Raw genomic sequence first — 26,196 nt, forward strand, 5'->3', positions numbered from 1 at the left:
AAGCACTACCAATAGTAGTCCAAATGACAATGTATTGCAGTCGCAGTCCTCTCTGGTGATATATAATAGTTTTGTATCAGGTACAGAGCAGAATTTAAGTTATTAATCCACTTCACTTCACTTCACGGCATGTCGCAATCTGTAATGAAGCAGGCGAGAGCCAATGGCTGGATCCCAAATGGCACCCTAAAACCCTCACAGTCTTCCTCTGAGTCCGCACTTTCGTGACGTAATGCCGCTTTGACTGCCGGGTAAAGTCCTCTGCATAGCTCGCGAACTTGCGGGCTCAGCTGAAGTGCGCATCAAGGGCGCACAGCAGCCGCAAAGGGGGCGCTCGCGAGCACCCTTCTGAAACCTAAAATGATGAATGGGACACCCTACGGTCTCGTGGACTTAACGGACACGCGCACACGGCAGCCACTGAAAATCCACAAGACCGAAAGTGCATAGAAGTGTGCCATTTGGGATTCAGCCAATGGGCGTTGATATCACTGCCGTAAAACATGTCGTGTCAAGCTTTTTGAGGCGGCAATGGCTAAATCCAAAATGGCACCCTAAAACCCTCACGGTCTTCCTCTGAGTCTCAGCTGAAGTGTGCATCGAGGGCGCATAGCGGCCGCAAAGGGGTGCTCGCGAGCACCCTTCTGAAACCTAAAATGATGAATGGGACACCCTAGAGTCTCGTGGACTTAACGAACACGCGCATGTGGCAGCCATTGTAAGTCCACACGACCGAAAGTGCATAGAAGTGTGCCATTTGGGATTCAGACAATTTTTGAATTCATAACCATCGCGGGATTTGTTTACAGTCGCTGTTGAGGATGGAGATAAAGATCACTGGATAAATAAATTAATTTGGATCTGTTCCTCGCAGTCATATGGATTCTAAAGATGTGGATTAAAGTGCATTAAATTGATGTCTTTTGTGAATTTATGTTGCGTTTTGGTGTATTTTCTAGTCCTGTGTCTGAGAAAATAAAGTATTTTTTATTTATTTAACCTTTATTTAACCAGGCAAGTCATTAAGAACAAGTTCTTATTTTCAATAACAGCCTGGCAGGAGAGTAAGGGTCTCCTGAAAGATATACATCCATACATTACAATACCTATACAAAAAAATAAATAAATCAGTTAAAACATTTACATGATAAATAATGGTTAAATGATTACAGAAATGTTATTCATTTTAAGGTTTTAAAGTGTAGTTTTGTTTAACGTAATTCTTTGAAACGAGTTTGCAGTGGAAGTCACGAATAGAGCAAAATGTTTTTACATTTAATCATTTTTAGTGCTGTCAATACTGTATGTTTCAATGTATGAAAACGTATGTTTCAATGTATGAAAACATAAGTAAATATATGTGTTGTAGAACCACACTTTGCGTAAAAATACACATTCTCGTGAGATCACACTGCAGAATAACTAAACAAACCAATAGTGTAAATAAGAACCTATCTCTAGAATAAGGGGTCAAATTGTCTTTATTAGTACTGTATTAATGGCAGTTTAGCCTTAATTATTGGCTTATTTTGGTCAAACTTGAATATCACTCAATAAGTGCCATAATTAATGTGGATATACCTTTCACTTTGGGGGTCAAATTGTCTTTTTTATACTATTTTAGCCATTTATAACTAATTTATGATTTCTCCAAATCAGGGATTCTATTTTTAAAAGTACTACTCTTGTCACTAACCCCTCCATGTCGGTCATTGAGAAGATTCTCTTAAATTCCCAGTTGTGTAAGCAGATCTCTTGCTTTTATAACACCCTTTGCTTATATGAAGTTGCAAACATGTGAGACCTTAGAAGATTATGGGAGGGGGAGTTGCAATTGACCATAACAGAGGAGGACTGGGATCAGATCTGGCGAATAAGATCTCTTTTTGGAACAGGGCCAAAAAGGAACACAGATTTTTTTTTTTTTTATGTTTAACTAGTCAGCTTAAAAACTTAACCACAATATGATTCAAGTAACATTCTCTTTATTTACCATATGGTTAAAAAGTTCTATTCCAAGTGCAACCTACCTGAAGTGATCAATATAATACAAATGACTATCTTTGCAGAAAATATGCATTAAATATGAAGGCAAATGTTGTACAAACTTATCTTAAACATATTCTATATACTCAGAAATAATTTAAAATAAGAAAAATCCTAAATATTTCTTAGCCAAAAAGTAATGGCAATAAAGAACACCAGTAATAGGCTATTATTAACACCAAATGCTTTATAAAAACAGAAAGTAACAGCAGCTTTCAGCCTGTCACCATCATGCAAGCATGAAATAAACATACAGTAGTAGTTCTTTACAGGTCTTTGCATTCCATTGCGCAATTTTTCCTGTTGTTTTTATGTTTGGGTGTTGCACTCATGTCTCGCATCTTTTGCAGCGTTTCACCCATTAAACAGCATTCTAAAAATGCAGCGGTCAAGTTAAAAAAAGTTCAACTTGCGTTAAATAACTTTGCTTTTTTCCCATTCCACTGCCCGTGTCTCGTTTTTTCAATGCAATAATGCAATTCTGGGTGAACAGCCACTTAAGGGGCCGTTCACATATCATGTCTAAAAACGCGTGGAAAGCGTTTCTCCTCCTTTCCACAAGCGTTTGCGCTTCCGTGGCGTCTGTCGTTGCTATGCAACCATGAACTGCTCTCTCCACAATGACGAGGAAGTATCAGCAAAGGATTAATTGATTTCTAGCCCTTGCATTAGCTTTACTACTAGATATATTTATGGAGATGAGAAATAAAAACCCACCCTGTACAGCTATAATCAGCTGTTCAGCTGAGCTTTCGATGTTGTTACGGAAAGGCCGAAGCTGATCGGTTGGTTCTTCGGAAAAATCGCCCAGCCCTATTGTTGCATTTGTGACAGTTCGAATGTTTGGCTGCAGCTGGATATCATAATGTTCCTGTGAATTGTTGTCCATCATTTTGCAAGCAATTGGTGATAAAGAAAAATGTCACACCGCAATATTGGAAATATTTCCTTTTTGAACCTTTAAGGCGAGCCAGTGGATATGGCACAAGCAATGTGCAAACTTTGTCTCAATCCCCAGTCCTAAGCCTCCAATACTAATTCTATAGTGTAATTTAGTACTAGTAATAAAGGCTTGAGCCATTGACATGTAGTTATTGTAAAAACAGAGAGAGATTAAGCGTGTGTAAAATAAAAGTCTATTTGTGTGAGGAAAAAGGAAATTGTCATTTTTATCCAGTTGTTTGTCATATTTATTTACCTCATCAGTGTCATTGTGGTTTTTTGTTTGTTTGTTTTTTTGCTGTGGTAGGCTACAAGAGTCTTTGAAATAACTAATAATTTGGCAAATTAATTTGTAACTATAATGTGATCAAGATGGCTGGAACCACATTAGTTGTGCATATATTTCAATGTACATTGTGTGATTCACAAATAACACAAATGATAACAAAAAATATCTTTCTCTGTAAAATCATATTGACCTGTACCTTCAGAGGAGGAGTACATTTAAATGTTCAATATAAAATTTGACACACCATGTTTAAGAAGATTCTTTCCCTCAGTGCTGCTGTTGTTCTCTCCCCTGTCAAATGGATTGACATGACCTTGACGAAAGCGAGCAAGTCTTTCATTGTATTCCATGACACTGGTCACATCTGTAGAAGACAGACACATGATCAATATATCACACAATACACTTAAAGAGATAGCTCACACAAAAATGAAAACTCTGTCCTCATTTCATGTCACATCTTACTCCCTTTTTAGATTATAGTAAAAAAAAAAAAAAAAAACTAACTTTCGGCTCTTTGGTTAGCACAATACATGTAGGCTTGGGCTAAAGATCAAAATCAAGCGAGAAGGTACACTATTTTTTTTTTTTTTTTCATATCATGTGTATAAATTACGTTTGTATATTCCCAAACACTGACAGTGTAATCTCTATATGGGATAGGTGATTGTTGACATTAGGGATGCATGATATTGCAGAAAAATCCAATATGCGATAACTTTTTAAATAATGCACTATTCTATACAATAATGCTTTAAGTGTGTAAAATCTATTTAAATATATTTAAAAACTGAAAATGATCTAACCAATATATATGTTTCACATTCTTTCTGGGAAAACAAAGCATCACTATAACTTCTGAAAGTGAACAGCAGTGTTTTTAGCATTACATAAAAAAGTAATATCACAAATCTGACAATGTCATTTTAACATCAATGTAAAAAACAACAACAAAAACTATTTAAATACCAACAACTCTTTGCTTAACTTGGTAATATATAGTTATATCAACCTGAAAACTTAACAGCAAGAACATCCAGGTAAACAAAAACACCTGAAACTAGGGGTGGATGATTAGTTATTTTTGTTATTTTAATTTATCTTTGTTATTAAAAATAAGAACAAAGAGGCAAATTACAAATATTAGTACAAATACAAAAAACAAAGATACAAATTTAATAGACAGTGCTTTAAGTTTTTCAGGTAGGCCTACATTCGATCTATTTAACAGTAGCATTCATGTAAGAAACAATACAGAAACTGAATAATCAAATGTAAAAATAAAACACTGCATAGTCTTCACATGAATTAAATATACATTCATTCGTAAGTATTACAAAAGTTTTTCAATTACAAAAGTTATTCAGTCAAGAGCAGTGAGTGATTTTTTTGTTTGACAGATAGCAGCAGGTATACTGTATTAGGTTGCTGTCACTTTAAGACCTAATGCACGGATCCTATTGACACACATCCGATTTCTTTCCCAACTGTTTACGTTCACTTAAGATGCAAGTCACGCAACCAAATGTGTTTACGTGAATACTCGCCAGACTTCTTCCTGACAGTCAAAGCGGCATTACATCACGGAAGTGTGGACTCGTAGGAAGACCGCGAGTGTTTAGGGTGCCATTTGGGACAGGGCCATTCTGTGCATGTGCTTCGAATGTGTGTCAGACAAACAGCGCGAGTACAGCAATGAGTTGTTTCCCCAGCTTATTGCGCTTAACTCTTTAAAACCAAGCCAGTAAGTAACAGTCACGTGCCGTCTATTCTCTATGTGCGTCTACCTAAAACTTTTACTTTTCGCAACTTTTTGAAGTAGCCGTTGCGATATATATCACGATATGTACATTTGAGATTATATATATAATCCAGGTAAGCGACGCACACGCACCTGGCCATCCACATGAAGTAAAAGAAAACGTGATTAATCAGACCAGGCCACCTTCTCCCATTGCTCTGTGGTCCAGTTCTGATGCTTATGTGCCCACTGTTGACATTTCAGCAGTGGACAGGGGTCAGCATGGGCACCCTGACTGGTCTGCGGCTATGCAGCCCTATACGCAACAAACTGTGATGCACTGTGTATTCTGACACCTTTCTATCAGAGCCAGCATTAACTTCTTGAGCAATTTGAGCTACAGTAGCTCGTCTGTTGGATCGGACCACACGGGCCAGCCTTCGCTACACACATGCATCAATGAGCCTTGGCCGCCTATGACCCTGTCACCAGTTCACCACTGTTCCTTCCTTGGGCCACTTTTGATAGATACTGACCACTGCAGACCGGAAACACCCCACAAGAGCTGCAGTTTTGGAGCTGCTCAGACCCAGTCGTCTAGCCATCACAATTTGGCCCTTGTCAAACTCGCTCAAATCCTTACGCTTGCCCACGTTTCCTGCTTCTAACACATCAACTTTGAGGACAAAATGTTCACTTGCTGCCTAATATATCGCACCCACTAACAGGTGCCATGATGAAGAGATAATCAGTCTTATTCACTTTACCTGCCAGTGGTCATAATGTTTTGCCTGAGTGAACAGACTTTCCTTGAAAGGGACTTTGTTAATACTCAGGAGACGGTGAACATTGAGATGGTGTGAAGGTGGACCCTGGTGAATCTGTGACACATATTTTAATCACAGTATATTTATTGTAGCGTCTGCACAGGATCAGATAGCCAACCAACTTTAGAATTGTTAGAATGCTTTTAGCTTTTTGAACTCTGCATGTAAATCATGAATAGGCCCCGGCAAGTCTGGATCAGATTGCCCCATTGGTATCTTTGTTACCTCAGCGAAGCAAAGCAGAAGACATCCTCACCAGCTCCAGGGACTTCAAAGAGTCACCCTGGTTCACCCCATGTTGGGCTAATGGCCATGTGGCCACAGATACTGGCCAAAACCCCAATACACATCACACACACACATACAGACACACACACACAGAGAATATATTTACATTTAGCCTCAAAATATGACTATGCCAAAGTGTACTTTTTGTTGTATTCAAGTGTGCATGCATGTATCCATCTTATATTAGCTTAGTTACGACTGTAGTTGTGTTAGTTTCACTCTAAACGTTACATTCCAGTATAAAACTGTATCTCTCCCTTAATGTCTTTGCCACCTAGCATGTTTAGTTTTGTTTTAAACCTCTCCGAATGTTCTAATTAACAATGTATGTTATGTTACTGTAAAATGCATTTTTCTATTTTTAATAGTACTGCAAAGAAAATGTACTCAGATCTGACATTCCAGATACTATGCAAATTAGGTCGTAAATGGAGACAAAGAAAAAGTTTGCCCGCCAAAATTGCACCCTCGCCATTGGCTGGCACATCCAAGGAGGTGTTTTGGCTTGTTTGTCTTTAAAAGACAATGGCACAAGTCTCTCATCGCTGAATCTTCTTCATCCGCTGAGTCTTCTTCGTCCGTCGCCTTCAGTCTTCCTTGACTACGAGATGGACTCTTCCTTTCTTATTTTTCCGGCTATTTTACTCTTAAGTTAAAACCTTGTTTGAAAATCCCATCAAAGAACCCTTCCTCGGGAAAAGGACCAATCGCTCCAGCTCACACGCACCGAAACTCCCGCAGAAAGGCGACGTAACCGCAGCACCTAGACCTATGCAAGTACAGAATTTCTTTCGAAGTGTTTTAAGCTCCAAGTGTGAGTTGAGTTTCCTTGCTGGCTCTCAAAGGTTTTAACTGTTTGTAATTTGCCATTTTTTTGATCACCGCTGTTTCTTGACTTTACTTTCGTTTTATTCTACGTATCTTCCTTTGTTATATTTTAGTCATATATTCGTAGTTCGTATCTATTAAATCCATTATAGTTATACTTTTATTGTCTCTCTTGCTGCTCATTCATAAACCAAGTCCCTTCAATGTATGATTTCGCTTATGCTTTTGTGAGTACTTAGATCGGAGATTTTCCTCGTGGCCAGAGGAAAATCCCTTTTTAAGAGCTGATAAGAATAAAAAGACTGATAATTTCGCTGGACAAAATAAATCAGTTTTCCTAAAGTATTTGTAAACTAGAACTAATTCTAGACCATATATATCATATTTTCATAATTGGTTACAATCCATTGTAACTGCTTATCAATATATAATCCCCTTTTTGGTCGATTTATATTATAATTGATCATAACGCATTATGATTTAATTATATATATATATATATATATATATATATATATATATATATATATATATATATTTATGTATATATTTCACCCATAATTTGAGCTAATTAATTAATTTGTTGTAATTCGTTACATTATTGAACAAAAATTAGGGATGCACTAAAATTTTGGCCACCGAAAATTATCGGCTGAAAATGGTATTTTCGGTTTTTGGCCGAAAGACAAAAAAAACCTTGGCTGCCGCCAGCCCCTCAGTGTTCAGTGATCAGGTTTCACTCTTGCACAGCATGTTTTATAACTTTGCGAGCAGCTCCACTTCCGAAGACGCACAAATTTGAAGCGACTGCTCATTGTTCTGCTCCGTGTGTGCTCTCTCTGCTCAGTTGCTCATGACACAAACGCTCCACTCATGTACCAATCACGCTCATCGGAAAAGCAAAGTCTGCTCAAATAACGTGCCGACATGCAATAGCCCTACTGTAGTGTAACATAGTGTGGTATAGCCGTGCTGGGCAATGCTAGTAAAATGACGCTACCCTCTTGTTCATTGATCCACTCCCTGCTATCTGCTCACATGCTCTGATAATAATAGCTTTGTAGGACTATACTTTATTTTGATAATTAGTCAAAAAATAAATCTGTTAAATCGGTAACACTTTACAATAAGGTTCATTAGTTAAACATTAGTTAATGTGTTAACTAACATGAACTAACCATGAGCAATTCATTTGTTACTGTATTTACTAATCTTCGTTAATGTTAGTTAATGAAAATACAGTTGTTCATTGTTTGTTCATGTTAGTTCACAGTGCATTAACTAATGTTAACAAGATTTTAATAATGTATTAGTAAATGTTGAAATTAACATTAACAAAGATTAATAAATGCTGTAAAAGTGCAGTTCATTATTAGTTCATGTTAACTAATGTTAACAAATGAACCTTATTGTAAAGTGTTACCGTTAAATCTGATTCTGTTGCATAGAACTGAATGAAGGATAATATATTGATATACTGATATTAATATATTGATATTTAACATTATTTTAATACAGCCCTATTTTCTGTTCAATTTTTGTGTTACTTTAGTATTAATATTTACTTTAGTAAATAAAAAATATAAAAATATATATATATATTTTTTTTTTAAATTTTCGGTTTTCGGCCAAGTGCATCCAAAATTTTTGGTTTCGGACCAAAATTTCCATTTCAGTGCATCCCTAACAAAAATGAATTTGTTTATTTATCAAAATAAACTGGAAAAAAAAAAAAAAAAATAGTACAAACTTTGCTAAAGATATTTTGAAAAAGTATTAACTTAGACATTATTAAAAACATTATTTTATCTCAAGTATTTGTATTATTACTTTGTGCCTTTTGTCCCATGCTGGTGAGCCTTTTACCCATGTGTGGGGTAAAAGGCCCACCTTGCCACCTCATATATTTATAAGATTTAAAAGAAAAAAAAAATACATGATTTATTTTAAATTTTTTATCTGTTGCTCCATCAATGTTAAATAAAAACATATATATATATATATATACACACACACACAGTGGGTACGGAAAGTATTCAGACCCCCTTAAATTTTTCACTCTTTGTTATATTGCAGCCATTTGCTAAAATCATTTAAGTTCATGTTTTTTCCTCATCAATGTACACACAGCACCCCATATTGACAGAAAAACACAGAATTGTTGACATTTTTGCAGATTTATTAAAAAAGAAAAACTGAAATATCACATGGTCCTAAGTATTCAGACCCTTTGCTGTGACACTCATATATTTAACTCAGGTGCTGTCCATTTCTTCTGATCATCATTGAGATGGTTCTACACCTTCATTTGAGTCCAGCTGAGTTTGATTATACTGATTGGACTTGATTAGGAAAGCCACACACCTGTCTATATAAGACCTTACAGCTCACAGTGCATGTCAGAGCAAATGAGAATCATGAGGTCAAAGGAACTGCCTGAAGAGCTCAGAGACAGAATTGTGGCAAGGCACAGATCTGGCCAAGGTTACAAAAAAATTTCTGCTGCACTTAAGGTTCCTAAGAGCACAGTGGCCTCCATAATCCTTAAATGGAAGACGTTTGGGACGACCAGAACCCTTCCTAGAGCTGGCCGTCCAGCCAAACTGAGCTATCGGGGGAGAAGAGCCTTGGTGAGAGAGGTAAAGAAGAACCCAAAGATCACTGTGGCTGAGCTCCAGAGATGCAGTTGGGAGATGGGAGAAAGTTGTAGAAAGTCAGTCGGGGCTTTATGGCAGAGTGGCCCGACGGAAGCCTCTCCTCAGTGCAAGACACATGAAAGCCTGCATGGAGTTTGCTAAAGATGGTGAGAAATAAGATTCTCTGGTCTGATGAGACCAAGATAGAACTTTTTGGCCTTAATTCTAAGTGGTATGTGTGGAGAAAACCAGGCACTGCTCATCACCTGTCCAATACAGTCCAAACAGTGAAGCATGGTGGTGGCAGCATCATGCTGTGGGGGTGTTTTTCAGCTGCAGTGACAGGACGACTGGTTGCAATCGAGGGAAAGATGAATGCGGCCAAGTACAGGGATATCCTGGACGAAAACCTTCTCCAGAGTGCTCAGGACCTCAGACTGGGCCGAAGGTTTACCTTCCAACAAGACAATGACCCTAAGCACACAGCTAAAATAACAAAGGAGTGGCTTCACAACAACTCCGTGACTGTTCTTGAATGGCCCAGCCAGAGCCCTGACTTAAACCCAATTGAGCATCTCTGGAGAGACCTAAAAATGGCTGTCCACCAACATTTACCATCCAACCTGACAGAACTGGAGAGGATCTGCAAGGAGGAATGGCAGAGGATCCCCAAATCCAGGTGTGAAAAACTTGTTGCATCTTTCCCAAAAAGACTCATGGCTATATTAGATCAAAAGGGTGCTTCTACTAAATACTGAGCAAAGGGTCTGAATACTTAGGACCATGTGATATTTCAGTTTTTCTTTTTTAATAAATCTGCAAAAATGTCAACAATTCTGTGTTTTTCTGTCAATATGGGGTGCTGTGTGTACATTAATGAGGAAAAAAAATGAACTTAAATGATTTTAGCAAATGGCTGCAATATAACAAAGAGTGAAAAATTTAAGGGGGTCTGAATACTTTCCGTACCCACTGTATTGAGTTGCAAGAAAAAGTATGTGAACCACTTGCAGAATCTGTGAAAATGTTAATAATTTTAACAAAATAAGGGAGATAATACAAAATGCATGTTATTTTTTATTTAGTACTGTCCTGAGTAAGATATTTTACATAAAAGATGTTTACATATAATCCACAAGACAAAAAAAAAAAATAGCTGAATTTATTAAAATAACCCCATTCATAAGTATGTGAACCATTGATTCTTATTACTGTGTGTGGTTACCTGGATGATCTATGACTGTTTTTTTTTGTTGTTGTTGTTTTTTGTTTTTTTTGTGATGGTTGTTCATTAGTCCCTTGTTTGTTCTGAACAGTTAAACTGAGCTCTGTTCTTCAGAAAAAAATCTCCAGGTCCTGCAGATTCTTCAGTTTTCCAGCATTTTTTGCATATTTGAACCCTTTACAGCAGTGACTGAATGATTTTGAGATCCGTCTTTTCACACTGAGGACAACTGAGGGACTCCATTCTTTTAAAAAAAGGTTCAAACATTCACTGATGCTCCAGAAAAAAAAATTAATGGGGGGTGAAATTTTTTTTTTTTGTCTTGTGGACTTTATGTAAACATTGTTTATGTAAAATATCTTACTCAGGACAGTACTAAATAAAAAATGACATGCATTTTGTATGATCCCCTTATTTTGTTAAAATTATTCACATTTTCACAGATTCTGCAAATGGTTCACAAACTTTCAAGCAGCACTATTAGTGGTTCAACGGATCACAAAACTCACAGTTCGGATCATATCATGGTTATTAAGTCACGGATTGGATCATTTTTGGGGGGTGGGGGGTAACTTTGCATTTATTACTTAGCCCACTTTAACTACTCCGATACCACAGCAGAAACTACTAGCCTAACTAATACATATTTAAAGGCAAGTGAACAGACTGTAAAAAGAACAAATACTGTACACTAATTACAAGCATAGATAAATACAACGTAAAGTTAAAAATAAATATAAGGTCTAACTGTAGTATTAATTTTTGTGTACAGAAATGTAATTAAATGTAAAATGACACTGTTCACTGTATAAATTTAATATAGATTAATAGTAGTCATACCAGGGACCTTGTGTCAAGATGATTGATGATGACCTTTGACATCTCTGACCCCGTGACCTCTGCGAGACCACCCACGACGTTCCCCTCCCCCACGGGCCACCCACGAAGTTCTCCCATCCCCCCATGGTTGACCGTAGTATCACCCCAATGACCTTTGACATTGTTGGTGATCCTCCGGGGACCGATATGACCTTTTGTCAGCATATTTTGAATAGCGATGTTGCCCTGTGAACCTCTGGATGACTCAAATTGCAGAAGGATGATTTTAAAGGGTTGAGGGTCACATGTGCGGTGTGACGGCATCCGCATTCCGGCTGGCTCATGGTCATTTTATGACACTCTCATCTCTCTGTGCAAATGAGATGCAACAAGAGTCTAGAAACAGTCGGATCAAAATAACAAAAGATTAAACATGGTATATTTTATGAAATAGATTACACGCACGTGCAGATGTTATACATTTCAATCATTCTGTTCTTTTAAGGAAGTTGGTGATAAAATTATAACACACTGAATTACAAACAGTTACTAAATTTACTGAGACCATTTAATTATAGTTTTAGCTAAATAAAAATATGAAAACCAATAAAGCCAGGAAAAGATTTCCTTGTGCAATGATGTTCGAATGAAATTGGTTTACAAATGCTTATGAAATATAAAACAGAAAAATGAGTTTCATCAAGTAGTTGAATATTCATTTTAACTTTGTCAAAGCATAAGGGTTTTTTTGTGGACATGTCCAGGCATGTTTTGTTGAGGCCTTCCATAAACATGACTATTTTTCTATCACTTACCCCAAACTCCCACATCACAGTAATTCAAACAGGTGATTAGTATAATTTAAAAAAAAAGTTGTTTTGCTCATGGGATAGATTTTGTTTCAATTCAAAAAGTTCATTGAAAAAAACATTGACTTCTTTTTAAGTTTATAAATAAAATGTATAATTATATGACGTGTTGTATAAAATTAAGTGTGCTTCTAAAACAGTATTAAACATTTATGAAACAACTCACATTTTTTAGAGAGCTGGGAAAGCACTCCTTACTTTTTTGATGTCCTTAAAATGAATAGCAGAATGCAATAAAGTTGAAGTCTAAAAATCTCTCTCCAAGTAACTTCATGCAACTATGCTGTGAAATCTGAGACAGAGGGGGTGGATGAAACATTGTTTTGTCTGTGCTAACTTTTATTTCAAAGCATAAATTAAAAAATTTAAATGACATCTTTTAAAAAGTCTTAAGTCAAATCTTCCTAGAAGACTGATTATCTGACTTAAAACCTAAAGTATCATTTTAATGTGTAAAAATGTTGGGGTCTCACACATTGTGTAACATTTTCAATAATCCCTTAAGAAAAATCACCATGCATTTTCAGAAAGAGAACCTGTGACGCCTCAGGCTGGTTCTGTAAAAGGAACTTATCTCTATTTTAAATGAAATGATTCTAAATAAATATGTAACATCAAACATGATACTAAAAAAAATATTTAAACAAATTAAACAGTTTAGTTATAGCTAAATAAATAATTATAAATATGAAAACACCTTACATTTTCAGAGAGCTGAAGAAGTAGTTCTTGATGCTATAATAAAAAATAAAAAGTAAATAGTTTAAGTTGTATTATAAACAAAACACTCCCAGATCCTCCTAGGAATAAACTCTAGTGTGAATGAGAGATGGGAGGGTGGAGTCAGACAGTTGAGCTTCTGTCACAGCATATGCTAAAACTCTTTTCCAGAATGAATGTTTTGTTTAAATTTATTTCAAAGCACAATCTTAAATATGATCTTCTAAAATTAAAAAGGTTGTTTATATCCATTCTTTAAAGTTTTTAATTAAATTCAAATATTCCTAGAAGTCTATTATATCCGTTTAACATCTGATGCCCGACGATGGAAATGATTTTGCATGAATTTAAACTAAAGCATTATTTATATGTATGTATATAAGTATTCCATGTTTCAAAGTTTAAAGGAAAAACTTGTACTTAGTCATCTTAGATCTCAATAATACAAAAAAGATTCAAGCAACATTTTTGCCCATGCGACACACTGTTTTAAGAAATCAGTATGTTTTTAAAATAAACTGCAAATATTTAATTTGATTTTTAAAAAATCCAAAAGTGAAGGTATCTGTGTGTTTGAAGCCTCACAACTCGCACGTAACTCAGAACAAGGGCTCAACATTGCTCGTTTAGTTTAAGTGGTATCTTTAAGAAAATTGCACATTTTCAGAGAGAGAGAGATCAGATGTTCCTCTTCGTTGCTCCCATGAAAAAAAAAATATCTTGAGTGAATAATTAATTTTACTCATCTTATTTCAAAGTGTGATATTACTTTAAACTTCAAATAAAAAAGTGGTCATATGTTGTCATACTATTATGCTGTGCCTGAACTCAGCATCTGAAATTCTGTACTATCTATGATCTAGAATTGTACTTATAAGTTGGCATTTGTCACTGGAAACATTGTATTGGAAACATACCCTTCACTGAAAATATACAAAAATATATAACATCGGTTATCTACTCAAAAATATATGTACCATTTTAAAAATATCTGTGTGTCACACTGATGACACTAACAGGAAGAATGCCCTTTGACCCCCAATGATTTAAAGTGACCCTACAAACAACGGTTTTTCAACTGAGTGAATCCACACATGCCAGGGTCTTTCAGAAGATACGACTCCACAGGATCAGTCGGTCTCCTGAGATTGTTTAATCTCCCTTAAAAACCAAAGATTAGGCCAAATCCCTACCAGGCATGTCCGCATCAGACTCTGCGGTAGAAAATGTCCTTGCTGTTAAAACCTAGTATATCCGTTAAATATGTTTGTTTGTGTTTTAAAAACCATACATTTAAACTTGTTTTTTTTTAGTTGACGCATTTCTCATAGATTTATATGATTTTACTTTTCTTATTTCTATAAAGTTTCAATTCCTAGTAAATATAAAACAAAAGAATAATGTCAACAAATTTGTTTGCTGCAATGTTTTTAACAATTAGATATTACCTTGATCCAAAACAGTTCCTCACACAATGAAACCTTTAAGGATAGCCAAAGGTTCAGGACAATGAGTGAAAGCACTACATATATAAGATAGTTCTACCCCAAAATCAAATACTGTATTACATTTTTCAAAAGATAATCTTGCTTTAAAGTTTGAATAAAAGTAAAAAGCAAACGTATCTTCATACCATGTTTTCTGACACATTGCCATTAATTGTTTTATAAAATGTGCTTTTATTATTTCTACAAGGGTTCATACTACTTTTATCAGCCTAATAAATATGAAGTTAATACATGATGAAACAAGAGAATCATGTTACCAAATTCTTTTGACACAATGCTTTTAAGAAATGTTTTTGTTGTTTGTTTGTTTTTAAATACAACTAAACCAGATATCACATTGTTTTTTTTGTTTTTTTTGTTTTTTTTTGACAAACTATTAGCAAAAATTATTTCCCCCGTGGCATTGGAATAGGTCTTATTTTTAAAGTTTCAGACATGCTACAATCATGCGATACAAGGATCAGGCTGAAGCTTCATATTAAACAAAGAAAAGAATAGGTCATTTTCACTTGTGAACATGTATTATATACACTTTCAACATGTATTATACGATATTTGTACGTTAGTACCCATTATTCACATCATTTGAAAGGTTTCAGTAAACCTTTAGATCAGAATCCAGATTTTAGCATCCAACATGACATAAATAGTTGTACCAGCTAAGTGTCTCGACTGTTAATATCAATTTTCTTAGATTTTTTTTTTTTTTTACTCAAATAAATAGATATTCAAAATAGCTACTGACATTGCTTTTTTCCCCTACAGATAAAAGCCAAATTATGTGAACACAAAACTCTATGAGAATATTTTATACAGTTATGATATTTTCAGAAATTCAAAGGGCCTAGTTATTAAGAAAAGAAATTGATAGTTCTTGTAGTGCAATTATCCATCTCTTCGATGTGGGATTGCATGAAGCGTCGACACGAAAAAAGTAAGTCTGGTTGTTTGCGCTTGAAACGATCACGACTGAGACATATCTAACCATTGCACTGAAAGTTTGAAGTTGAAGTTTGAGGACGGTAAACAAAGTTACACACTCTAGTAAAGCTGTAGATACAGCTTAAATATGATCTTTTGTAGGAATTATGTGAGCACAATAAATTCTCGCATCTAAATTCAAGAGACCTAGTAACTAAGAAAGCAGTGACATCATGTAAGAAAAGTGTCATATTGCATACAGAAATCCAATCTATTGCGAAAGGCATTTTCACCCTTAACAATTTGTTTCTTTCAACAACACTGCTCGACGTTAAAGATTATGTATATATATATATATAGCATACAGAGTCGTTAGAGTCTATGGCACGCTGTTGTAATACAAACACGTTTAAGAACTATAACGCTGCATGCCGGTGTGAAGAAGAAATTATCATAATCTTTATATCAAACATAATCTTTATACAGATATTTAGCTTTAATAAAATCACAATACAGAAATCCTCTCTTCTGATCTATTGCAAAAGATTGTAATTTGTAAATGCCATTTTTCCACTAGCAGATGACACTGTTTACAATTTTTATTAGTTTGTATATATGTACAGTTTTAGATAAAGACTGCTTTCTGAGTGTGGTCAAACATGCAGCCACTCACAGGAATTAATGAACAAATGATATTCCTACCACATGAGTGTTTAAACTAAAACTGTAATGTTCTTTTAGGCCATCTTTCTAGTCTGTCTATGAAGCAGCTACAAGATAGTCATGGTAACATATTTTCTTTGTACTCTAAACAGGACTTCAATAAAAAGTAATTTTGAGTAAACTTGATTCAAGCCGCTCCAATACTATGTCTTTTACGTGTCAGCCTTTTAGGTTTGATCCGGGAAACAGGCACAGCTGCTGTACCTTAATGCGTTAACATGTTTGTCTCAATAATTTGTTCTTCTTTCAGGAAGTCATTATGGTAAGTGGTTTTTACCTCTTATCAGCGTCCGATCAAAATTGTTTACCATCTCTTAATTTTTAATATTTGCTCTTGCTTAAATATTACTTGTTTTCATTTACAAAGGGATCAGACATGATATCTTATATATATATATATATATATATATATATATATATATATATAGATAGATAGATAGATAGATAGATAGATCGATAGATAGATAAATATATATTTATAAAAAATTATGATAGTGTTACCGGTCCTTGGTAGTCAGTTGCCTGTAAAAGAGAGCAAGAGATGATTAGGTTGTTATTCAAGACGTCCTCTGTGTTGTCTTTAATAAAACATTTCAGCGTCATTAAGACAAACTCCGTAACTGTATTCGTAAATACGTTGAAATAACTGTAACCACACGAATATTGACTATGAATAACTAAAACAAAGCCTAACAACATTAATGATTCTAACTCTTTCACAAACCAGACTGACCCCGGGTAAGTATGATTCAAATACCTTAGATATCTTGACTTTATCCCCAAGTTTAGGGGCACTACCTTTCATGTCCTCGTGCGCGCATACATTTTATATTTGTCTGATTTTGTTAGCATTTTTCTGAAACACAGTGTTTTACCGCGGTCTTACCATTCTTTTTCGTCTTTAATTGTAATTATGACCATGTTTGTTTTCCTCTATTGTTTTGCCCATTCCATCTTGTCCGAAAAACAACGTTTCCTACACATTTAGCTGTAATGTTAGTGAACTTTAGATGTTCTCTGATCTCTTTGTTCGTAACATTTGGTTAATTTAATAAAATGATGGTTTAACCATTCTCTGGAGTGATTTTACATACCATATTATAGTTTAGGGTATAGAATGCAGAGCAAAGATCTTTGAAACATTTAAATGACTTCAAACGCTATATAGACATTTACCCTCCAGGGGTTAGAGGTTACACAGCGGGTGTTCACATTCTCTCTAGTTAAAACCTACAGGACCTAACTACTGAATAACTTTAGGAAAAGCTACAATGACTACTCCACAAGTTCCTGAAACTTCTGTTGAAAGTTATATTAAAACTTCCTTATGCACGGCAGAAAAAACACAGGATTCGTTTTACCAAGTTTCTTCATGAAGATGAAAATTTTGTAAAACAGGAATTTCTGATGGCTGATGTTTATGTGGGCGGCTTTGTTTTTAACAAAGCATCACGCACGGTCAAACTCTATGCTATGGAAATTTTTGAAGAAGAATTTACATCACAGACACCTTGTGTGCTTTTGCCCGCCAAGGACTGGTCATTTTTGTACAATCGTATCTGGACCGGTCTGAATGGGATCGCTGGTAGAATGGGAAGCTTTTACATGAACGAGTGGGATGGAGTGACCCCAAACGTGCGTTACAAGTTGATAAAGCCTGGTGATAACGTAACCATATTGACCTGTTGGAACAAGTCACTTCATGACCAAAACCTCATTAAGTTGATGTAACCCCGTGAGGAATCCGAAATGGACTTTTTGTCTCAGCCTGACGATGAGTGGGACCGCGACTGGCCAATTCCAGAGGACGACCCCTTCGAATGCTGTAGGTTTACAAAGAGTTTATATTTTGAGTGGAGCGATGTACCTACGTTACATACTGTCTTTTTAACAATAGACAAGCTGTTTAATTCGAGCTGAATTCATTTTAAGTATTGCTGAATGATCAATCAGTCATGGTGATGCACCTTAATGTGTAATATATGGTAACATGATGTAGCAAAACCTGAAATGTACGTTGATATCGAGCCCTTGCTTCTGTTTTGTGTACTTGACATTATCTGTGTTCCTTGCTATATGTATAATTGTTTTTGTTTAATAAACTGATTGGATCCAATTTGTCTTGCCTCTAAGTATCTGTATGTTACAGACATAATGACTTATTCCAATTATAGAATGTTTAAAGTATGTACCTTTTTTTTGAAAAACATTAAAATGAGACCTTATTGATCCGTAGTGTTATATACAATATGTGCATTACATTTAAAATTTTACTTGAGAAAATTTAATATGACAATGTCAATAAAAGTCTTTAATGGAACATATTTGGTATAGTGGTTAAAATCAGCACACACAAAAAAATTCCATCCTACTTCTGCATGTTATGGCCCTTTATTATGATCTTTTTTCTCATAATGTTTAATCAAAATATAACTGAGTGAAAATAATAAACTGGCGACATATTCAGGAATTGTTGCTGCTTCTGTTGCATCGTGAATGTTGTTTATGACTTCCTGACGGCTACCCCCTGTACACCCTGCACAACAGGGGGCAAGGGCGGACCCCAATCGGCTGTCCTGATAAACTCTACAGAGAACTCAGTTATCGCAAGCAACCTGGGTTTCCTAACCAAAGGATCTAGCTCTACAATATGACGTCTGCATCACTGTGGACCGCTGTGCTACTGCAACATCTCTTTGAGCAAAATTTGAGGGAACATTGTCTGGTTGTTACATGGACCACCAAAATCAATTTCAACATTCCTGTTTGTCTGAGCCTGACACTTCTTCGACTCACACTTTGGGGGGTCTGACCCAAAAACCCAAACTTCAAACCGTTCCAGCATTATGGACGTGACATTTGGAGTCAAAACTTGAAATATAAACACTCAAAGAATGCATTTAATAGCAACATATTAAACCGTCTATTTATATATTTATAATCCCTTACTAAAGGAGTCCAGACATTAGAAAAATGTCAGTCTATACAATTGCTTTATATTTTAGATGAGGGAAATATACAGCGTTACGGACGTGACAAAAAAAGTCACTAAGTTTTGGGTGACAACATATTTTTTAAGAATTCTGTGAATTACACTGCGCGAACCAAAAGTAAAACTGCCCACCGAATGAAGAAGAGTTGGCTCTCCTCAGAGCATAAAATAATAATTTTATTTAATTTTTCGTGTTCGCATAAATGAGGAAAAAACAACGTTATGGATGTGACCGGTCTGAAAGCGGCATAGAAGACCACTTTAAAACTTTTACAGAGACCTCAAGCAGGCATTTAAACCACCAATTTTTGAAATCTGTGATACCAGTATGGTAAGACTGCACAATTTATCAACTTTTTACTAAACTTTATACAACTTTATACTCTGTATTGCAAAAGGTTATGGATTAGACCTATTTCTCATGTTGACAAAGCGTGTGCGTTGTTCAAGAATCAATTTAGAGACCATGATTTTCCTTCTTACAGAACTGCTTGCTAAAGTACATTGACAAATATTAATGTTTATCATAAAGCAGTTTAAAATCGCATGTTTTCCCCACAGTCAGGTGAACCTATTGACGTACACTATTGTCAACCACAATCATGTCAGTTTTATGTTTTGTGTCTAAATGATCACACGGTTTTCGGCTAGTTTTCACAGTTTAAAGCGGAGTCTTGAGTCAAAATGACCAAACTTTATTTCAAGCCAAAATGATTGCAATCTTATTATTTTTATTTTGTCAGCTTGATCGCGCGGATTATGATCAATAGGCTATTCATTTTTTTAACAGGTAAAAACGCGACATCCCGAGGGAAGTGTCCTATGAGACACAATGATCTTCTATAAGTTGTACTGTATCATATAGGCCTACCTTTTGATGTTCATATTTCGTTCTGTAACTGGCAAGAGGAAGAGAAGATCGGTTCATGTGCGCTTGGTCTGCCGCTTACACTGAGGCGCTGCAGTAGCTAATCTGTCACGCGCCGTAGGCTATTAAAGAGCGACATCTATTGTTCAAATTTTGTTATAAAATCGACTGAATTTGAAAGTTGAACCTTTTTCATATTAAAACTAACAAAGCACAAAAGGTATTGCGACTATTGGATATGTTCTGATATATGGTAAGCCTAAAAGAAACAGATCACAGCAATTTAAAGAAGCAAAGTCATAGGATTTAATATGAAGCGTCCGTAACGGTCGCGTCTGTAACGCTTATTATGGTTGTTCAGAGCAACGTAGTGAAATGAATTGTCGATCCTAATAAGCATAAACATAATTTAGCTTTGCATATAAAGTTTCAAGTTATTTGCATTTATAACTGTTATATGACATAAACTTAATCTTTAAAACGTTACGGACGTGACAGAGCACTGAAGCGTCCTGACCTCTTTATTCCAGCCCTTATAAATTCAACAGGCAGTGCTGTTATATTAATAGATTGGATCAATTGCTCCTGTCTGCCTCGCTGCTCAGAGTGGTTTGCGTCTGTAACTCCGTATAGCTTGGTTTTGAATCTCTTACTTTCATTCATTGTTGCTTGTATTATCATTACCTTATATATAATATTGCCTACCACATTAATCTGACATCGCTAGCTTTTAATCTTTGAATCTAAATCGCTATTACAACGCGTTTGCATCTCGCTAGCTTGTTAACTTGTCATCAGTCTCTCGCGCGCTCATTTTCTATTTAACGTGTTCATCAAACAGCTTTGGTAAGTCGGATCAGTCTACAAACACGGTGAGTCATGTCATTCTCTCCTAGTGTTATATCGTGTTCTGTTTGCCACATGTTCAGTATAGTTTTCTCTGTCAGCGACGAGGGATTTACATGTCATAAATGTAGGGAAATAGTCAGGCTGACAGAGAAAGTCTCAGAATTAGAGACATCCAACCTTTAATTGAGGATAGTAAGAATGTAAGGGCTTCAGATACTGTTTTGGATGCGACTAGCTTAGTGAACTCTGTACATCTCTGTTCGGTTCAGGCTGTAGAGCCTGCGCAGCAGGGCACTTGGGTAACGATGAGGCGGCCTAGCCGCGGAAAACACCACTCTTCCGTTCCAGTAAGAACATCAAACAGGTTCTCCCCACTCAGTGAAACACCCACTGAGAATCCTGTTGAAAGTGCCCTAGTTATTGGCGATTCTATTACACGGAACGTGAAAATAGAGACACCAGCCACCATAGTCACATGTTTGCCAGGAGACAGAGCACCTGACATCAAAGCAAATTTAAAAGTGCTGGCTAATGCTAATCGTAAATACTCTAAAATCATTATTCACGTCAGCACAAATGATGTTCGACTTCGCCAGTCGGAGATGACTAAAATTAACATTAAAGAGGTGTGTGAACTCGCAAGTACAATGTCAGCAAAAGTAATCTGCTCTGGTCCCCTTCCTGTTCGTCGGAGTGATGAGATAGTTAGCAGATTATCATCACTCAATGGCTGGCTGTCTAAATGGTGTCCGCAGAATAATATAGGTTTCATAGACAATTGGAAAAGTTTTTGGGGCAGACCTGACCTGTTGAAAAGAAGATGGTATTCATCCCTCCCGGGATGGTGCTACTCTTCTCTCTAGTAATATGGCACATAGTCTTAGAGCTGAAACATGACAAACTGGGGTCCAGGTCAGGAAGCAGACATACTGGCTAAACCGACCGTCTGCTAGCTGCCTCACGTTACAGAAGTCAGATAATTCCCAACACATAGAAACTCTTACACCTAGATATTATCACATAGAGACTGTGTCTGTACCCCGAATTAGTAAAAACAAAAAACTTCCAAACCCATTTAATGGTAAAAATTTAACTGATGTTCAACAAATAAAAAAATAGAGATAATACTGATAAACAAATGATAAAGCTTGGGTTGTTAAATATTAGATCCCTTTCTTCAAAAGCACTTATTGTAAATGATATTATCACAGACAATAATCTGGATTTGCTGTGTTTGACAGAAACTTGGCTAAAATCAGACAGTTACATTACTTTAAATGAGTCTAGCCCTCAAGTTTATTATTTTCGACATAATCCTCGTCAGAAAGGCAAAGGGGGAGGTGTTGCTGTAATTTATAGTAATATTTACAGTATTAGTCAAAAATCTTTCAAATATAATTCCTTTGAAGTGATGGTACTTTATGTAACATTATGTAAGTTGATATTTGTGCTGGCTACTGTATACAGGCCACCAGGACACCATACAGACTTTATCAAAGAATTTGCTGATTTTCTATCGGAGTTAGTACTAGCTGCAGATAAAGTCCTTGTTGTTGGTGATTTTAATATCCATGTAGATAATGAAAAAGACGCATTAGGATTGGCATTTACAGACATTCTAAATTCTATTGGAGTTAGACAACACGTGTCAGGACCCACTCATTGTCGTAATCATACTTTAGATCTAATATTGTCAAATGGAATCGATATTGATGCTGTTGAAATTCTGCAGCAGAGCGACGACATCTCAGATCATTATTGTAACGATGGGTCGGCAGAGCGGGGATCCATTTGCAAGCTTTATTAAGAACAGTATTTACACAGGTAGACAGGGGCAAAGGCAGGAACATAAACCAGGACAGGCAATGGTCGAGGCAGGCGGCAGACAAACAGTATCGGGTCACAGGCAGAGATCAGGGCAGGCGGCAAACAAACACAGTCCAGTACACAGGCAAGGTTCAGGGCAGGCAGCAGAGAATCACAAAGAATAAACAATCCAAACGGAAACCAGGAAACAGTCCACAAGAAAACGCTTAGTAAAGATCACCACAGCAAATCAAGACTTCGCAATGAGGTGGTGTGTGTGTAAGTCCTTTATAGTCCAGGTAGTGTGCTAAGCTGTATGTGGCAACTGGTGATTGGTGTGGAGTGTGCATGTGATTGGCAAGGAGGATTATGGGAAATGGAGTCCAGGCACTGACAGGAACAGACAGTGATCGTGACAATTATCTAGTCTCGTGTATACTACATTTAGTCAAGGCTGCTAAACTGCCTCCCTGCCATAAATATGGTAGAACCATCACTTCTACCACTAAAGATCGCTTTATAAATAATCTTCCTGATCAGTTTCATCACCTTAGCATACCAGATAGCTTAGAAGACCTCGATGTTGCAACAGAAACTATTGCCTCTGTCTTTTCCAGCACATCAGTTGCTCCTTTGCGTTTAAAAAAGATGTTAAGAAATTAATCCAATACCGTGGTACAATGAGCACACTCAGGCCCTAAAGGTAGCAGCCAGAAAAATGGAGCGCAGCTGGAAGAAAACAAAACTAGAAGTTTTTCGCATTTCATGGAGAGAGAGAATGACTGAGTACAGAAAGGCCTTAAAAACTGCTAGATCTGCCTATTTTTCAAAACTTTTAGAAGAAAATAAGCACAACCCTAGGTATTTATTTGATACAGTGGCTAAATTAACAAGAAATAAAGCTTCAACTTCTGATGTTTCCAAAGAGCACAGCAGTAATGACTTTATGAACTTCTTTAATATTGTCAATCTTGCAAGTAGAGAGAAAATTATAACCATGCAACCATCTACTACAGTATCGCGTCAGACAGTGCATTGTAGTGTCCCTGAGGAAAAATTCAATTCGTTTACTGCTTTAGGAGAGGAAGAATTGTCTAAATTTGTTAAATCATCAAAACCAACAACATGTATGTTAGACCCTATACCGACTAAGCTATTGAAAGAGATGCTTCCAGAGGTCATAGATCCTCTTCTTAATATCGTTAATTCATCTTAATCACTAGGATACGTACTGAAAACTTTTAAGCTGGCTATTATTAAACCTCTTATTAAAAAACCACAACTTGATCCTAGAGAATTTGTCAATTACAGGCCGATCTCAAATCTCACTTTTCTGTCAAAAATACTAGGAAAGGCAGTATCATCACAACTATGTTCCTTTTTAGAAAGAAATAGTATCTGTGAGGATTTCCAGTCAGGATTTAGACCGTACCATAGTACTGAGACTGCTCTCATTAGAGTTACTAATGATTTGCTCTTATCATCAGATCGTGGTTGTATCTCTCTATTAGTGTTACTGGATCTTAGTGCTGCATTTGACACTATTGATCACAATATTCTTTTAAATAGACTCAAAAATTATGTTGGCATTAGTGGAATTGCACTGTCATGGTTTAAATCATACTTATCTGACCGTTATCAGTTTGTAGTAGTAAACGAAGAGATGTCATATCGATCACAAGTTCAATATGGAGTACCGCAAGGCTCAGTACTAGGACCGTTGCTGTTCACTCTGTACATGCTACCCTTGGGAGATATCATTAGGAAGCATGGCGTTAGTTTTCACTGTTACACTGATGATACTCAGCTCTATATTTCTTCGCGCCCTGACGAAACTTACCAATTCACAAAATTAACGGAATGTATAGCTGATAAAAAAAAAAAATTGGATGACCAGTAATTTCCTACTACTAAATTCAGAAAAAACAGAGATTCTAATTTTTGGACCAAAAACTTCTTCACGTAATAATAACCTAGAATACTGTCTAACACTTGATGGCTGCTCTGTTAAGTCTTCGTCATCAGTTAGGAACCTGGGTGTGCTCTTTGATACCAATCTTTCATTTGAAGGCCATATTTCTAGCATCTGTAAAACCGCATTCTTCCACCTTAAAAATATATCTAAACTACGACATATGCTCTCAATGACAAATGCAGAACAGTTAGTTCATGCGTTCATGACCTCAAGGCTAGATTACTGTAATGCTCTACTGGGTGGTTGTTCTGCTCGCCTGTTAAACAAACTACAGCTCGTACAAAATGCAGCAGCTAGAGTTCTTACTAGAACTAGGAAGTATGACCATATTAGCCCAGTTCTGTCAACACTGCATTGACTTCCTGTTAAACATCGTATAGATTTTAAAATCTTGCTAATTACTTACAAAGCACTAAATGGTTTAGCTCCCCAGTACCTGAGCGAGCTCTTAATGCATTATAGTCCTTCACGTCTATTGCGATCTCAGAATTCAGGCCAGCTGATAATACCTAGAATATCAAAATCAACTGCAGGCAGTAGATCCTTCTCCTATTTGGCACCTAAACTCTGGAACAATCTTCCTAGCATTGTTCAGGAAGCAGACACACTCTGTCAGTTTAAATCTAGACTAAAAACGCATCTCTTTAACCTGGCATACACATAACACATTATCAATTTATTTTTTCAAATCCGTTAAAGGATTATTAGGCTGCATAAATTAGGTCAGTCGGAACCGGGAACACATCCTATAACACCAGATGTACTCATTACATCAGAAGAAGAATGGCATCTACGCTAATATTAGTCTTTCTGTTTATCCCGAGGTTTACTGTAGTCAACCGGATCCAGGCCGTATCCAGGTGAGATTAAGGACCTACGCCTTGACACGACCACAACGCACCCCTGAAGTGTCAGCAGAGATTGAGTCAACTAGATCATCCATTGTGAAGGCCTCATCGACACGACAGCCAGTGGCACAGTTCCTCAACAAACCGTCCATACCGGCATGATGAATACGATGGATTGAACTGGATTGAACTGGAATAAATACTTTGAATGTTAACAAAGCACTGTTTGCCAGAGGAGAACTGGCCCCCGACTAAGCCTGGTTTCTCCCAAGGTTTTTTTCTCCATTTTAACACCTATTTGCCACCTGTTTGCCACCTGATGTCACCTGTTGGAGTTTGGGTTCCTTGCCGCTGTCGCCTTTGGCTTGCTTAGTTGGGGACACTTGACATTTGATATTCAACAGTGCTTTGCATCTGCCTACATTGACAGCATTTTCTTTAAGAGCTGCTGTGCAGCCAAAATTATATACCATTTA

General features: G+C 36.4%; 1 protein-coding gene across 2 annotated transcripts in view; it reads right to left on the bottom strand.

The window, feature by feature from the left end:
• def8 (differentially expressed in FDCP 8 homolog) overlaps positions 1 to 26,196 on the bottom strand; it is a 168,529-nt gene that overhangs the window by 114,426 nt on the left and 27,907 nt on the right. Inside the window, exon 2 of one of the 2 annotated variants that reach the window (XM_051871420.1) lies at positions 3,522 to 3,641. In XM_051871420.1, the coding sequence (XP_051727380.1) occupies positions 3,522 to 3,627 (106 nt within the window). In that variant the 5' untranslated portion in view covers positions 3,628 to 3,641. Of the gene's footprint in view, positions 1 to 3,521; positions 3,642 to 26,196 lie in introns of those variants that run through there. The other variant, XM_051871419.1, reaches the window with a different exon arrangement.

Source organism: Ctenopharyngodon idella, chromosome 18, assembly GCF_019924925.1.
Source record: "Ctenopharyngodon idella isolate HZGC_01 chromosome 18, HZGC01, whole genome shotgun sequence".
Taxonomy (NCBI): Eukaryota; Metazoa; Chordata; class Actinopteri; order Cypriniformes; family Xenocyprididae; genus Ctenopharyngodon; species Ctenopharyngodon idella.